This window comes from Sturnus vulgaris, chromosome 18, assembly GCF_052056855.1.
Source record: "Sturnus vulgaris isolate bStuVul1 chromosome 18, bStuVul1.hap1, whole genome shotgun sequence".
Classification (NCBI taxonomy): Eukaryota; Metazoa; Chordata; class Aves; order Passeriformes; family Sturnidae; genus Sturnus; species Sturnus vulgaris.
The window spans coordinates 10,869,974-10,886,118 of NC_142260.1; the positions used below are offsets into that span (position 1 = coordinate 10,869,974).

The window sequence follows — 16,145 nt, forward strand, 5'->3', positions numbered from 1 at the left end:
TTTGTGAAAGGGCTGTTCTGGTGTGATGATTTCCAGCATTCTGCCCGGCTCTCACTGGGCAGGTGCCTGATGCAGTTGTGTGTGGAGGATCTAAAGGGGAGTTTGGAAAGAAGACAGAGTCTGCAGAGGCAAAGAAGCAGTGTGAGGTTAAATACCCCAAAAACATGAAGAAATCCTGCAGCCTGTCCAATTTAACATCCCAGCCGGGTGTCAGGCAGAGGTGTAACCCTGGTGGCATCCCTGCTCCTCACTGCAGGGGGAAGGCAGATCTGCACCCACAGCCAGAGTGAGGAGGAGACTGCTGTGCTGCAGAGCCCTCCCCAGCTACACCAACCTGTGTGGAGCAGTGTGGGTGGCTCTCGAGTCAAATGCAAATCAGCAGTGAATACAAATTTGAGGAAATAAATATAGGGAGGGAGCTAGTTTCCATTTCTTTCATATATTCTGAAATTGCAGCGATTGTTAATTCATTAACATAAATCACAGAGCTGGGCACCCTGTATTGGATCAAATATTCGTGAAAACTCTAAAGATATCATATATATATTCAAGCAACTCTAAAGATATCACCTTCAGATAAACAGATGCTAGCCTTACAGAAACATGGAGGGCAAAGCAGGGATTCAGAAAAGCACATACATGCATTTACATACAAGACATACAGTCACATACATTTACTTAATATTCCAGTCTAGCACAGCTACCAAAACATTCCTTGCCACATGAAAGAGCATGAAACACATATGAACACACGCACAGGGCAAAGATTCTTTCACCTTTAAAAGGGGATTTGTGCCTCTTGAGAGCCATAAGTCAGAGTCAGAAGTAAGCAGCAGTCTTTGCTCACAGGCAGCACTGAATAGCCCAAGCACCTTGCATCAGCTCTGCTTAACTGCTGCAAAATTAACGCTGGTGTGTGCCAGCTATTTTTAATTCTTTAAGTACTAGCGACACGAAGAGCTGGTGCTTTATGTTCAACACCAAAGGCAAGTAAAGAGATTTTGAGCAGAGCGAAAGCTACTGAAAGAATGACCTGCAATACATAACCTTGCAAACAAACCAGAGCAGGCAGTGCCTGCACAGATGACAAAACAAACACGAAACTAATACAGAGCTTGGAACAATTCATCACAAGTGCCTCAGGGGCAGATTTACAAATGAGGCATGTAAGTGCCTCGTAAGACTTGCAGGAGCTGCCAGCTAACACCTACTCACTTGAGGAGCCACCAGCCCCTGGAAGAGGCAGTGCAATTAAAAAAAAAAAAAAAAAAAAAAAAGTGTCTGAATTCCCCCAGTGATCTTGCAGGCTCCCATCTGCAACTGCAGGCACCCAAATGCCTCTGTAGCTCTCAGCAGCCAGCTCTGGTACTACTGACTCACTGAAAATGACTGAACCCTGCTGCCTATGGTGCTTAAAACTGAGCCTTTAGAAATCCCTGTATGCTTATAATGGCTTGGGTTTTTTTCCTTTGACAAAAGGGCAAAAATGACAAGAAATAGGATGCTGTAAAACCTCAGCTAGTCGCTCATGAAAGCCTTGATGTAAATCTTAGTTGTAATGTTCCACCCACCAATGAGGAGCAGCACTCCATCAGCTAAAACACCAATATCAGGACACAGGGAGGAACCACACAGGTGCTGCACTAGGTTGTCACATCCAGAGAATTCCAGGCAGAGTTCAGCAAACTCAAAATAGGGATGACTTCCTGCTGGGATCCTCCCTTTTCACTCCTGTAACCATGGGAGCACCTTCACAAGCCCTGACCCAGCTACCAAGGAGTGATGAGCAGGTTTTAGCTTCATTCCAGGAGGCAGCAACTGGGATGAGCAAGAGAAGCTTCCAAGAGCCCGACTTGCTATTTACTTCTGAGCATTTTCTGAAAGCTCCAACTGGAACATATTGCTATTTTTGAACCAAAGTTTATGTTAATTTCATCTTGTTTTACCATAAAAGCTTAAATCACACTTTGTGATAATGTAATCACTGATCTGAAAACTCCCCACTGCAGCATGTACTCTTTACTCTCTTTCTCCAAAGAAATGGCTGAGCACCAGTGATTTGCATCACCTCTTCATGGGATTACCCAAAAACATGATATCAGTTAGTTCAGCAATTTTTGAATAATCTCTCAGAGGAAAAAAAACCACTAAAGTTTATTTTGAGAAATTTGAGTGTTTGACACTTGATAACTTAAATGCAAGATATTTTGGAAGACAAAATATAATTTTGTGTCTTTGAAATGTGCACTGAGAGAGTTTGGAATGGTTGTTTGGTTTTGGGGGGGTTTCTTGACAATCACACTGTGGAAAACTGCTGAAAATTTCAAATTATTGCCACGGTGATAAGTGCAGGACCCAGAGCTGCAAGGGAGCACTCAGCAGGATAATGCTTGTGGAATTAAAGAGGACTATTGCATGTGTACATGTGTTTGTGTAAACAAGAGCCAGCGCTGACAGGAGTTTTGTTTCAAATGAGAAAAGCCTGGAGAAATAGGTCAGACCTTTTAAGAAACAATTTGTATTTCTTGGTACCATGTGTTGGAGGAATGAAACAGCAGCTGTGCCAGTAATGCCTTTGCAGCTGCACCCATGGTGGTTGTTTGGGAAGTGGAGGCAGGGGTGACAGACTTGTCACCCCTCTCTGTCCCTACACCCAGAAGTGGCTCCTGGCTCCCCATCCAGCACCATGGCCAAATTCAAATTTGTTTGCCAGGGTCAGGGCACAGGCCAGTGCCCCTCTGCCACAATAAAACAGGAATTGATGGGGAAGTTCATCCCTAGCAGAGGAATCCAGCGCTCCCCCCCCAACCTTGGGAGCCCCTTCCCCTCTTCCATGCCAGCACCCCCACACTGTCCCCAGAGCTCCCAGCCCTTCCCCATGTCCAGGCTCCCTGTGTGCCACCTGAGACAGCTGCTCCATCACACTTGTGCTGCTTGGGAGCATCAGGAAATGGCAGATAACAGCCCAGCATTTGTTATCAGCTCCCCTCCATCTCTGCAGGCACGGAATGTTATGAAAGCAGGAAGAACCTGAGACAGCAGACAACTCTATCTCTGGCAAACTTGATGGAAACTGGCCAAAGGATTAAAAAGTTCCTGAGAAAGGTTGTACTTTGTCAATCTTCCAAATGGACTGAGAAGAGAAAGGTAAAATCCATGGCTTTAGTTTTTTTTTCCCTAGGAAAGCAACCAAATTATTTTGAAATGTTACCTCGTGTTTCTTGCACTATCAAATGGTATCAAAAATCAATGCATTTGCAAAATCCCAGAGAAGTCAGAATCGTTTTTGTAAAAGATTTCTGCCAGCACCATCGGGCAGGGAGCTGCCCGAGGGCAGAGAACCGTGTACCCCAGGGCTGCAGGCAGGCTCTGCATCCCTGATGCTTTGGGTGCTCCAAGCTTCAGGGTCAGTGCTCCCACCCTTTCCATGGGTTCTGTGCCAACCACTGAGCAGCAGAATCCAAATGGAAGTCAAGAACAAAATGCTACATTTGTTTTGATCACATTAAAGTCAGAAGGAGCTATTAAAAGAAGTTGTAGCAGATGACTGGGTCCCAAAGAACCACGGGCAATAAATTCACATGGCAGTTTTGTTTCATAACTTCAGTCCTACTTATTCTTTCTTTGTCTATTCTAATTACTCCTTGATATGGAATTAATGCAGAAACCAAATTAACTGCTCAGGAAAGTGTATGAATCAGCTGGCCTGAAAGAAACAACTATTAAAAACAATTAGATAAAAACAACAATTTAGAAATGCACAGTGCGTTTCTGCCGGAGTCAAAGAACAAACACAAAGACAAAATGGAGAGCTGTGATGCCAGGAAAGGAGCAGCCTCTCAGGGTGTTATGGAGGTGTTTGACATCACCATGTTGGTGGCAGGTTGGTGGCCTGCTGCCTTCAGACAGTGTCAGGGCTGGCAGGTGGCACTGAGGAGAAATACATCTGTACTGCCTCTGCTGCAAATCCTCCCCAAAGAGGGCTGTCACACTGGGATGGCAAACACTAAATTTGAGCAGGGATATAGCACTGGGACCACGCAGATTGTCTGATCTGAGTCAAGCCAAGCTAACATTAAAAAGTGAAGATGAAAATTTGATGCTTTACTTTGATAATAACTCAGCAAAAGCAACCACAGGTAAGGAAACACGTCACAGAAAAATGGATTGGGGCCCTCCCTCTCCTCTGGATTTAGAAACTACCCCATGACCACTGTTTCCCAAAAACACATAAATATTAGATTTTTATCTTCTTTTTTCTCTGCCTTCAGTCAGAGTCGGGATTGAAGCACAAGAGACAAAGTTTCGTGTTTGGGCTCAGTTGTTTGTTAATTCTTATCTATAGTACAGTGAATGCTACAGCACTTCCAGCTAACAAGCTAAAAGTGAAAAAATGGAGCTCTACCTCGCTCATTGCAAGGTCTTTTTAAACCAAACAGTCTAATTAAAAGCTAGCACCATTATTTTTACTTTTGACCCAATGACCACACACCTGTGGCCTGCAGTGCAGCATCCTCTATCCAATTAAACAATACTACCCAAACCCAAGAAGAAGAAGAAACAAGAAAGAAGAGGCAATGCCCCAGAACCTCCATATTGTCCCATACCTATTATTATATTCTAAAATTCCAAATTCCAAACCCTTCACCATGTGATGTTACACATTTCTATTCAAACTACACACCCGTGATTCCAGTTCTAGCACTCAATTTTGGAAGCCTTCTCCAAGGCTTCAGGTCCAAAGCAGTGTTCTACTGGGGGTCAGTGCCAGAAAGCACAGAAAGCTCAAAACTCCCAGGCTTCAGGCTTCCACCACATAAAGAAATGGGGTTTAATACAGCAAGCTCTATGAGTGTATCACTGACTCTGCACTGGTGATGCTCCTGCAATTCATGACATTTTGGAAGCCAAATGTGCAACAGTGTGGATTGCAGAAGCCTGAGCTCACCAAATGTAAATACTGCTGTTGGTGTGGCAGGCACAGACACTCCTCAGAGTACATTAATTCTGCAGAGCTGATGGCATGAATAAGTGTACATAATGGCATCTCTGAGCAGCTCTGCCAGCAGGAGCCATGCAGCAAGACCCAGGCAGAGTTTAGCTAAAGCCTTTCAGACATTTGCACGCCCCAGTGAGGACCAGACGTGTTGGACACATGCCCACCCTGTACTTGAGGAATGTTAGCTTGGAGTCCATGCAGGAAGTGCCTGCTACCCAGAAACCCCACAAAACTAAGGGCACAACACATGCAGCACAATTCCCAACATGGAAACCTCAGAGAAGAGCTGAAAACCTCCAGATGAACCCAAAGCTCCCTGTGCCACAGCCACTGCCCAGTGGGGACAGGCTTGGTGGGGACCATGGGATGTCAATCCTCTGTTTCCTCAAGGAGATTAAGAACTTCCCCTGCTTTTCCAGCTGAGAGAACACAAAACAGGAACACAAACTCCTTGCTGGGGCACCCACAGGAGATATTTCCTTAAGTGACTTCACTGTCTCTCCCCTCTTGAATACTACATGGTTTTTCTGGCAAGGGAAGCTTACCCAGTGAGCCTAAAAATATTCCTAAGAACAATTTTTAGCACACAATGGGATATGTACAGGTTGGGAAGAATTTTAAAATAATCCCTATTGCACCCCACTGGCAAAAATACACAGCAGAAACCTCATCTAAATGCCACTCTATCAACACTGTCAGTAAACATTTTAGGAATTAAAAAAAAAATGAATTCTTACATAAAACTCCATTTATTCTAAGTTTCCCAAATCATATTGCCACCTCAGTCGCAAGAATCCACTTGTATTAAATATAAAACCTTTCTGTGATCCAAATTGAGATTATGTTCCCCTTTTAGACATGAAAATTATCAAAGGTGCAATGTTAATATTCACAAAAAGTCGTTTCCCTAAGGAGACTGTGGCATCAGCTAAAATAGCAATCCTTCAGTTATTTACAAGAACAAATGCCAATATTATCACTGGGAAAAGTACTGATATAGCAAAAGAATTCTAAGTGTTACTCGGGGCTAAGTCTTACTTCATACAGAAATAGAGAAATAAAAGACATAACTTTTCATTATTTAATTGCTATCATTTTTGTATAACTTTTCACACGTTTAAATAGTATTGAAGAGAAACAATAACTTACTCTGATATTAAAAAGTCTGTTAAAAGAGGAAGGTGCTCTGTAATTAATAAATCTTTGTTTGCAGAGGCACCCATTGAGTGCTTAAGAGGCAAAACCAAGTTATTTCTATCAAGATGTGCTGAAACACCCAGTTAGACACAAAGATACTGAAAAAGTGGAATTTGCTGCTTGCAGCACCTTTCACACACACAATGTGACTGACTTTTTAACTGGTAGAGGATGTGAGGTAAGATCTAGGCACTTTTCAGGTTAATTACTCCCAAACTAGATTTCTACAAAAGCAAAGAAAACAAGAGAGACTATAGACTTTTTCTAAAGAGGAGGATAAATCAATATACTTGTCTTTACTCTCAACAAAAATGTATTTGGATTTAAAAACAAAAAAAAAAACAAACAAACAAACAAACAAAAAAAAAATTAAAAAAAACCACCACAAAATAAAAGAGTGACAAGACTTATAAACATATCACTGTATTTCTTTCTTCTTTCTGGAGAGAGAAATCAACAGCATCAAAACAACAACTGTGCACCACTCTGAACTGGAATAAAGTTCACAGCATTCCTGAAAATGTCACACTCACACAGAGCAGAGGCAGAGATGTCTCAGCACTACACCAGTTTAACTAACACAGGTAACTTCACACTCTGTTGTCTGGCTAACAATTACATCTCCTGGAAAGACCTGCCCTTTACTGAAGGGGGAAAACCAATTTTAAGAAGGCACAGATGACTCAAATACCACACTGCAGTTATTTATCTTCCAGATAAATTTTATTTATTTACATGGTCCCAGTCACTGAAGGGCTCAAGAGATGAGCAGTGCAATTTGCTGGGCACCTTAAAATGGCAACTTCAGTTTGTTTGAGCCTGCCCTTTAGGAGAGCATCAGTGTCATCTTCTATACTTGATGCTCTCCATACTGGTTTCACCTTTTCCCTTTGTCATTACTGCAGAACAAACAAGCAAAATCCTGAAAACCTCTGAAAACCTCTCCACAGCTGGATCCCTACAGACTTAGAGGAGCCTAAATCCATTCTTGAGACCCAGCTCAGTGCTCGGACTCAGTGCCCACCCACTGATGTCCCCACCATCCCTCCCCTAACCAGCCCAGACCTCAGAGTCAAGACACTCCTGGTGACACCTCATTAGCCATGGAAATGCCCAAGCACTTGAAGCATTTCAGCATCAATTCAGTGAATTTAGGCTGGCTACAGCGTTAAGAATTTTGCTCTGCCTGCACGAGTAGATGGCATTGATTTCAGCAATAATTGCCTAGAAAGACAATTTTAGAATCAAATTAGCAGTTAAATAATTGCAGAAATTATACAGAGAGATTTCCTTGATTGGACAGCTGTAATAATAGCTGCAGAAATCTGCCCCACACAGACTCTGCACAATATGCTACATTATTGTAGCCTGAAGTTAATACTGTGAAAAACACACTGCATTCTGAGAATGCACTGCTGTAAGATTATTTCTTTGGGGTGATTTTAATTATCTGCATTAATTATCAGAAAATATTGGCTATATTGAAATATCTGATAAACTTTGAATATTCCAGGCAGTATTATCTCAGTCCTGCTCCCATTATCTATTACTTTTAATTCACCACTGAATTTTTTTTTTTTTTCAAACAAGCTGTTGGTTTTTCAGCAGAACTCACGTTGTCCAGGCAGCCCATCCAGCAGGGATGAGTTTTCTGCAGCACCTTGGAGGGCTGGAGTGTAATTTCAGATAAGCATTAGACGTGCTTCCCTCCAAGCATTCCAAGGGTTTCATTAATTGCAGCAGCTGACTTGGGGCCTTTTAGAGGACAAAAAGAAGATTAATATCAAGATGCCATTCCTTCTCCTGCCTAGGGCACCAAGGCTGCAGAGCAGAGGAAGCCAAAGGAAGAGTCCAACAGGCAGAGGGAGAGTGAAGCATCACTGACTGCTCTGGAACAAGGCTTTGTTGGGTTTTTTTCCCCTCAATTGTTGATTGTCTCCTTATTGCTAGTGCTAGGAGACAAATCAAACAAAGAACAATATTTACTTTTGTTCTACAGTATTGTGACATTTAAACAGGGTAAATGAGAACTGTCAAATAGAGATTTTGATATTGATGACAATGATAGACTGGATTAGCTGAGAAAGGATTTGATTGATGATGGAACAAAAAGAGGATGGAATAATTAATGCCCAGGATTGAATTTTTATGGACAATGACCCACTTTAAATTCATTTTATATTTCTATTCGACTAAATTTTTGATCTAGTATTCTTAAATTTCATCGAGGCATTTGACTTTATATCTCACATTTTGATTAATAAAACATAAAATTGATACGGTGCCTATGCAATAGACTTTAAATGATTAAATTGAGCAGCAGTGCTTTTAATAGACTCACATGGGGACTGATTCACAGCCTTGCAGCCAACATCTTTGTCAGGAGGAAGCCAAAACTATCTGATAAAAGTTCTCAGATGACAAGTGGGGAGGTGAGGAACAATGGAGCTCAGCAGATGCAATTAAGCACCAGACCACACATTTGGAAATAAGGACTGGAGACTGATTTTATAGGGTGAGAGTGTCCATGAGGGCAGCTGTGATGGAGAGCTGTGGCTGCTGAGCAGCTCCCACAAGCAGGAGAAGCACTTGAGCTGCAGGGTCATTAATCTTGCTTCTCTAAATTCCACCAAAGTCTGCAGAGATTTGTTCTAAAAAAAAAAAAGGTAAGTCTTGGAAGCAGAGATGAATAATCAGATCAATGGACACCACTACAGAAGTAACCTTAATTCAACTTTTATATTTGGGAAGACCAGCACCACAACAAAAACTTGTATCACATGTGACACTGCTGCTGATGGCCATTGCTGGTGAGCCAGGAGCACCAGAGCAGCTTGGAGGGACAGCAGACTGAAAACTCCTCAAAGAGGAGTCACAAGGATGATGGAAGATTGGGGAAATACACCTTTATTGGAACCCTCTGAGAGCTCAAAGCAAAAGCAGCTGTGCCACACAGGCATCAGTCACTAAAAGAAAGAGAGAACTTATGGCTCACGTTACTCTGAAGGCAAATTTGACACCAGCAGCTCCTTTGTGACCTAAATGCCCGGAAATGTTTTACCAGAAAAACTTTTCCTGTGCTCTGTTCTCTTTCTGATGTCCACCCAGTACCCTTCTCCAGCTTACACTTATTTATTCCTTTGGATATGGGATTTATGGGATTACTGGAGGGAAAGCTCCATGTGCTCAGAGGTAACCCCAGCTGGTCAACAACATTTTTGTGCATGGACTCTCAGTAAAACACAAAGGTTTGATTTCACTCAGTACCACACAAAGAGGACCTGGTAGGTGATAATCTGGTGAAATTCCTTTGAAAATAACTCAATAACTTCATGTTAATTATGTGACAGGAGTCCATAATCTTTTCATAGGTGTTGCAATAGCTAAAGAAAACGTATACATAGAAAATAATGGTTTTTTTAATAGCAGGAGAGCCACAAAGAACACCTCATAAAATGTCTAATCAACACTCCCACTTACTTATTTAGCAAGAGATCATTGCCTGTAGACAATTTAGAGGTCAAGCTCTAACAGTCCAATAAAGTCAAACATTTTAGATTCCAAACTTTGCACAGGGAAATATAGTGATAAATTCAGGAGGCTGCAGCTTTGGAAACATCCCTGTAGTATCCACTATGAGAGCTCTTGTCTGTTTATGAACTGACAGCCAACAGTGGACAGGGTTTTTTTTTTCCAAGTCTACTTTTATGTGTATCTAATTCAGCAGCTACACTCAGCGAAAAAACAAACAAACAAATTTAAAAATAGCAACCAAATAAACAAACAAAGAAAACCACACATCAGGGTTTGAGACTTTCAGAATTGGTGAGCACCAGGAAATTCAGACAAACACATCAGAGAATACTGGACAGCTACAACAGCCAAGTCTGCAGCAGTCTTAAAAACACTCAGCCAAGACCACAAGGTCACAGAAGTACTTTGAAATTTACAGTATCATGGAAGACCAGACCAGAATATGCTAAATAAAATAAAAAACCTTCCATTTTAAGAATTTTTGAAAACTAGCCCTAAAAATTTCAGCTTCAAGACCTCTCCTCTAAGACAATGACAGAAAACTGTCCTGATTAGCCATGACCCCAATAAAAATCCAATTTTTCACTAATGACACATTCATCTGCCAAAGCTACTCATCAGATTAAAGGAAAACTACACAAAGGAAGAAACTTGTCAAGTCTGTAATGGTCTCTTTTAAATTAGTTTTTTAGAACTTGAGTGACAAAGAACATCACATAAGCTAAATCATTTTCATTATTTTCAAAACAAAGAACAGCTATCTGGTAAGAAACTGCTTCCTCAGATAAATTTCCATATTTCAACTCTTTTCTTACCATATTTACATTGGTTGCCAAAATATTTTGCTGGTGTCAGTTATTTCATTGTTTAAGAAATAGTACAGAAAACCAATACATCTTTGTTTCCCATTCCTTTGGAATCTAGGGGGTTTTTTGACATTTTGATTTCCATTCATCTCAATGCTTAGCCTTTTTCTTGTCTTAGCAACACTTAAAAAGCAGTCTCTTAGCCTTGTGAATGACATGCATTTATGTATCAATCTTGTGTTAGCCTAGCTAGGAACTATACCAGGTTTAATTTACAAAATCCATACCTCTCAAAGCAGGGCACCAATTTGTTTAAAGACTTTTCCCATCTTTTCAGCTGAAGACACTGCAGTGAGATCATCACATCACTGAGCAGCAGAGTGGTGCAGGAGATTTCTGCTGCTTTTTTATTACCTGGGATACAGATGGATTGCAGTTTGCCTCGGCTCCCTCCAGGAAGGTTTTATCACCACCCATGTGCAGGAGCACTGAGGAAAGCACACCCAGTGGGAACCTCATACACAAAGACTTTCCTAGAGAGCAACCAAAATCTCTGCAGTGTGCACAGAGGCTTTCCAGCCATAACAAGGGAAATGCAGACACATGAGGGCAATTCAGGAGAAATTTCAGATGAAGAGCTACAGCTGCTCCCCTGCTGACGCACCAAACCTGAGGATAATACCTGAAAATTGGAGGCCCAGACTTGCACAGATTTTGCTGTAATTTCTCCCACGTATTCTTCCCATTCAAAGTCAGTAGGAATCAGCTGGAGCATTTCCCTAAAGAGGTTGCTAACAGGTGCTAAAATGACAGGCAAGGTGTTGTAGACACATATCTGCAGTAATGTACAGTGGAGCAAACATGGAAATGGCCACTGTCCTATGAGTCTGGGTTTTTATTGTTTTCATCTTTGAATGTTCTTTCATTTTTCCTTCTTTCCTCCTGCTCCCAGAATGCAGGATGGTATATCTTCTGATTTAACCTCCAGATCAAGTAGAAATATGTGTGTTACATTCTGCTATATGTGCTCTTAAAAGTAATCATTATTTCAATATATTAATTACACATTAGAAAATATTACATAATAATGTATTACAATATATAGTGTCTAATTAATTCTATATTCTAGATTAATATCTAGTTAATATCCACTAACTTCTAATTAAATACCCTCACTGGAAGTTTATCTGTGTGCTGTTTGAGCTGAGAAATGCCCTGTCCAAAGCCCCTCAGTGCTACCCCACCTTGCTGGCTTAGCAGTAAAAGGCAGGTCAGCTGAGGAAGTGCAGTGGTTCCTCCACTGGACTTAGCAGAAGGGAGTGAGAACAGTAAATAACCACCAAAATACTCATTTCTTTTTTAATGAAGTGCTGACATGTTTGGACATTGAAGCCTAAATTCATCTGCAAACATGATCAGTATTTACTGCAGCAGAAACAACCTTTCCCACATGACTAAGAAAGTAACATAAACACAAAATTACTCACAGTGCCCTTCCTCTTGTTCATTGGCCTGACCTCAAGCAAGTGTAAAAGATTTTTAAAAACAGCCCAGTGAAGACTAGGAGGATACAATATGCTACTGGGTGAGTGAACATGTCAGAAAATAAGATTTAAAAGTTGTTTTACCATAGGCCTTAAACAGCCAGTCAGCATTTCCTACAGGGGAAACATGGATACCTCTCAACCTACTCTGAGCTGCTTGCTTGTCTTAATCTACAGAGAACAGCTTCTTCAGGATGGTTTCAGTATTTATGAATTTAGAACATTCTCTATCTATATTAAAACCAGGTTATTTATTGTCAGCTGGTTATTTATTGTCAGCTCAGATCCAGGAATGCAGTAGAGGAATGTAACTCATGGCTGGAGGATCCATGCCAAGCAAATCCATCAAAACCTCAAATCCTGCCAAAGAAGCACCCAAAGTATCCCATCCTTCAGCCCTTGCTGCAGATCCCTGCTCTGATTTGACTGAAATGAGGCAGAACTGGAACTTTTCACTGCTCTTCCACAGGGTACCTGAGATGGCTGCACACATTTTGCTCTGTTGGGGTGATCAGAACATTGAAAGAGCAACATGACTGACTGAAACTATTGATCTTCTTCTGGTATTTGTGGGGAGCAACCACAGGAGAGGGAGGATGCCTTCCTCGACATCCTCATCCCTGTCCATGGTGCAGAGCTGGGTGTAGGGAAGGAGCCGTGTGCTCACAGCCCCCAGCCCTGCAGCAGCTCCTTTGGCACTGAGAACCGACCTGAGCACATCCAGCTGCACCAGTTCTGGAGATTTTTGGGGGGTTCCCGGAGCTGGGAGGCAGCGAGGCAGCGCTCAGGGAGCTGCCATCCATCGGGAGCCGTGGTCTGTGGGAGGTGGCACTGGCAAGTTAGCAGCTGGCACGGAGCACTCTCCGAATTGTTCAATCAAAGCTCCAGCTGCGAGAAGCAGCCACGGCGCTGGAGGTGTCCTCATTGTTTGTGAAATCATTGTTAATTAAGGTGAGATCTCACTGTGCTGGTGTTCAGCCAACACAGGGAGAAATGGACCTTTCCCTGGCAAGTTTGTCATTCAAACAGGCTACACGAGCAAGCACAAAGGATGATTCAAAACGTAAAAGGTATATTTTATTGTTTCTGAAAATTTTATTTCCACAGGCCCCCCACTGCAGTCCCTCTGATTAGCTGATTAATCTCATCAGCAATGTGCCCTTCCCTCTGTTTTACCCAAACAATAGTGCCACAGGTATTGTCCGGAGAGATGCTCCACCAACACCAGAGCAGCTTTCAGCAGCTGCTTTCAAAACTGGGTCTCTCCTCTCCTCCCAGGGGAAATGGCTGCCCACAGCTCACACCTCTGGGTTATGGGTGAGTTCTACCTGGCTGCAGCATGATGAGAGTCAACCCAAACCCTCACATTCTCTCCTTTGATTTCTGGTGCTTTATTTCTTTCTTTCATGACAGATATGTTCATTTCAACCTAATTTCTGCACTGACCATTCTATAATCCTGATTATGGTGGGCAATGTAAGTTTGTTTGCAACCTGAACTCGGGCAGTGGTCCTAGGGGTGACATACTGTGGAAATTAATTATTAACTCTGCATGTCACTGGGCATAAAATACTTGTGAAACCTCGAATAAAACGTCTTATCTGACGTTTGAAACCTAATCACTCTGCAGTCCATGGTGAGAGTGTCCCAGGGCACTGACCAGCACTGAGGTCTGGCTCTGAGCCCTAACACAGAGAGAAGCAGAGCAGAGATCTCTCTGTTCCCAACAGCTGGAAACCCAGTGCTCATCCTGCCAGGATCTCTCTTCAAGGAGATTGTCACCCTTTGTGTTGAATTTTTGTTGAAGTCTAAGGAAATATGGTTGATCTCAGGGATCAGGAAAATTTTGAATTGTCTTCTGAAGCAGCAGCACCAGAATTAAACAGGTTCTTCCCTCCATGCTCCTGGTTCCCTGCTTTGTCTTCACACACTGTGATGCCACGTGTTGCCCACAAAACCAAAAGAAGACTTGGAGCATTTATCCATGAGTGGGTGCATCTGCACAGATATTATTTACCCAGAGAGGCAAATATTGCCCAGTGGAGGAAGCTGTAGTAAAAATGGTGCATGACAAGTGCTGTTCCCTGTGTTTACTCATCCTGTATCACCACTTGGACTCCGTGGCAGTAGATCAGCTCTATTAATCACACACATTCCTGTAGTAATCACCAAAATGAGCAAAATCCAGGCCTAGACTGCTCTTTATAAACATTCTTAGACGCAAGTTTTGTTCTTGACTGAAAATTTTGCTCCACCACGTCAGTTTTGCTGCTGACTCCAGTGGGAGGCAGCACTGCCTGTGCTCTACGCCTCTGGCAGGCAGAGCTTTTCAGGTTAATTGACATCCAATTTATGCACCTCAGCAATCATATCTAGCGATCAACACGGCACAGGAGCAGTAAAGTTTTATTTGCAATTTCAGCTGTAAAGCTCAAAGCTATCAAGTACAACAAATTATGTTTAGTATCTCCATGTAACTACCCAATAATCTAAAATTCCCAGGCAAAGCCTATCAGCGACAGTATTTTCCACTGTGTGGGCTGTGTACACTGTGATTATGCCCTTTGGCTTGGCACCGTTGTTGCTTCTCACCTCTTTTTCTCTTTTCCAAGCTGTTGGCTATGAGATACCTACAAATATGTTTTTAACTCTACTGGATTTCTTCACTTACAAATGAGATCATGGCTGTGCCATAAGTACATGCAGACCACAAAGGAAGAAACAGAATATTAACACTTTTCATCCTATTCTTGAATCTCACCCTGGAGCGTGAAGAGGTGTCTTGTTGCATTGTCAGAAATATCCCAGCTTTGGCAACTGAGCTCTGAGAGCCTGGCTACCTCCAAGTGAAGGAACACATCTCATAGCTCAGATGTGGTGCGAGAATTCCTGTGAAATCTAGACTGACTTCACAAGCAAAGGTAAAAAATTAGCCATTGCTCGGATCATGGGTCCATTTGTCTTACAGAGGTAAATCAGACTGTGGTATTTACATGCCCAGCACAAGTAATGCAGTAAGAGGCACTGTTCCACCAACCTACAACCTGCAGACGACGAACCTTATTATGCTATGGCTGTAAAACTGGCATCAATTGTATACCATTGCTGAACATACATGTTAACAGCTTCAAAAGGTGGACTCACGTCCCTAGTCCTTTCTTAAATCCATAGGAATAATCTAGCCCTGTATCAATTTTAGCCTCCTTTAGCATAGCCTCAGAATTATATTCGGCATCTCTATCTGGCACATACAATAACTGCCAGCAACAGTAACCGTTTCTGCATTGAGGTCACCGAGTATATCCACTGCTGTCAGAAGTCTGGAGAGCACAGGACACTGCCCGACTCAAAAAGTCCAGGGAGAGAGGAAAAATACAGCCCAGAAATTGTCGGAGCTTTCAGCTGCATTTGAGATGTAGCGCTCAGATCTCAGCAGAGCTTGCCCTCTCCTAACCCCTCCTTATCTTCCCCTCCTCCCCACCACACACACATACACAGAATCACTAGAATTGGTCCTCTGGTTTAACAAAAGCCTCTGCCCGTCCCTTTCTCGGCGAGGAGCAAGACCTAACCCAAGTGCCCCGTCCCATAGGAAATGCGCCAGCCAGGCAGCCCGCGGGTGATGGCAGCGCTGGCTGTCTCGGGAAAAGGCACAAAAAAAGCCCCGAGCATCCCCCGTGCACAGAGCAGCCTCTGTTCCGCCGGCAGTGAAAAAGGATGCTGCAGACAAAGAGAAGCGCCCGGCTGCTCCCCGCTGCCGGCGGTGCCGGGCACCGGGCAGGCTCCACGCTCCAGCCGCGATCCCCGGAGCTCGGCTCGGACCCGGCCCCGCCGCAGCAGCCCCGGAGCCCGCGGCCAGGGCGGTGACGGCCCCGCGCCCCCGCGCTGCTGCTTACCCGGCTCGGCGCGGGCACGGCTCGGCAGGACGGCGACGACGAGGGCGAGCAGCAGGAGGGCCACGGCGGCCCCGGCCGGGCCCGCTCCGCCGCCCGCGGGCCGGGAGCTGCGCGGGGGAGCGGGGCCGGGCAGCGCCCGGGGCCCCGCGGGGCGCGCCCCGCTCCGCAT

General features: G+C 43.4%; 1 protein-coding gene across 1 annotated transcript in view; it reads right to left on the reverse strand.

Annotated features, from left to right (window-relative positions):
- The window catches only part of KIAA1549L (KIAA1549 like), a 129,260-nt gene extending 113,115 nt beyond the window's left edge, over positions 1–16,145 (reverse strand). The window contains exon 1 of the mRNA XM_088175743.1: positions 15,977–16,145. Within this exon, the coding sequence (XP_088031869.1) occupies positions 15,977–16,145 (169 nt within the window). The remainder of the gene's footprint in view (positions 1–15,976) is intronic.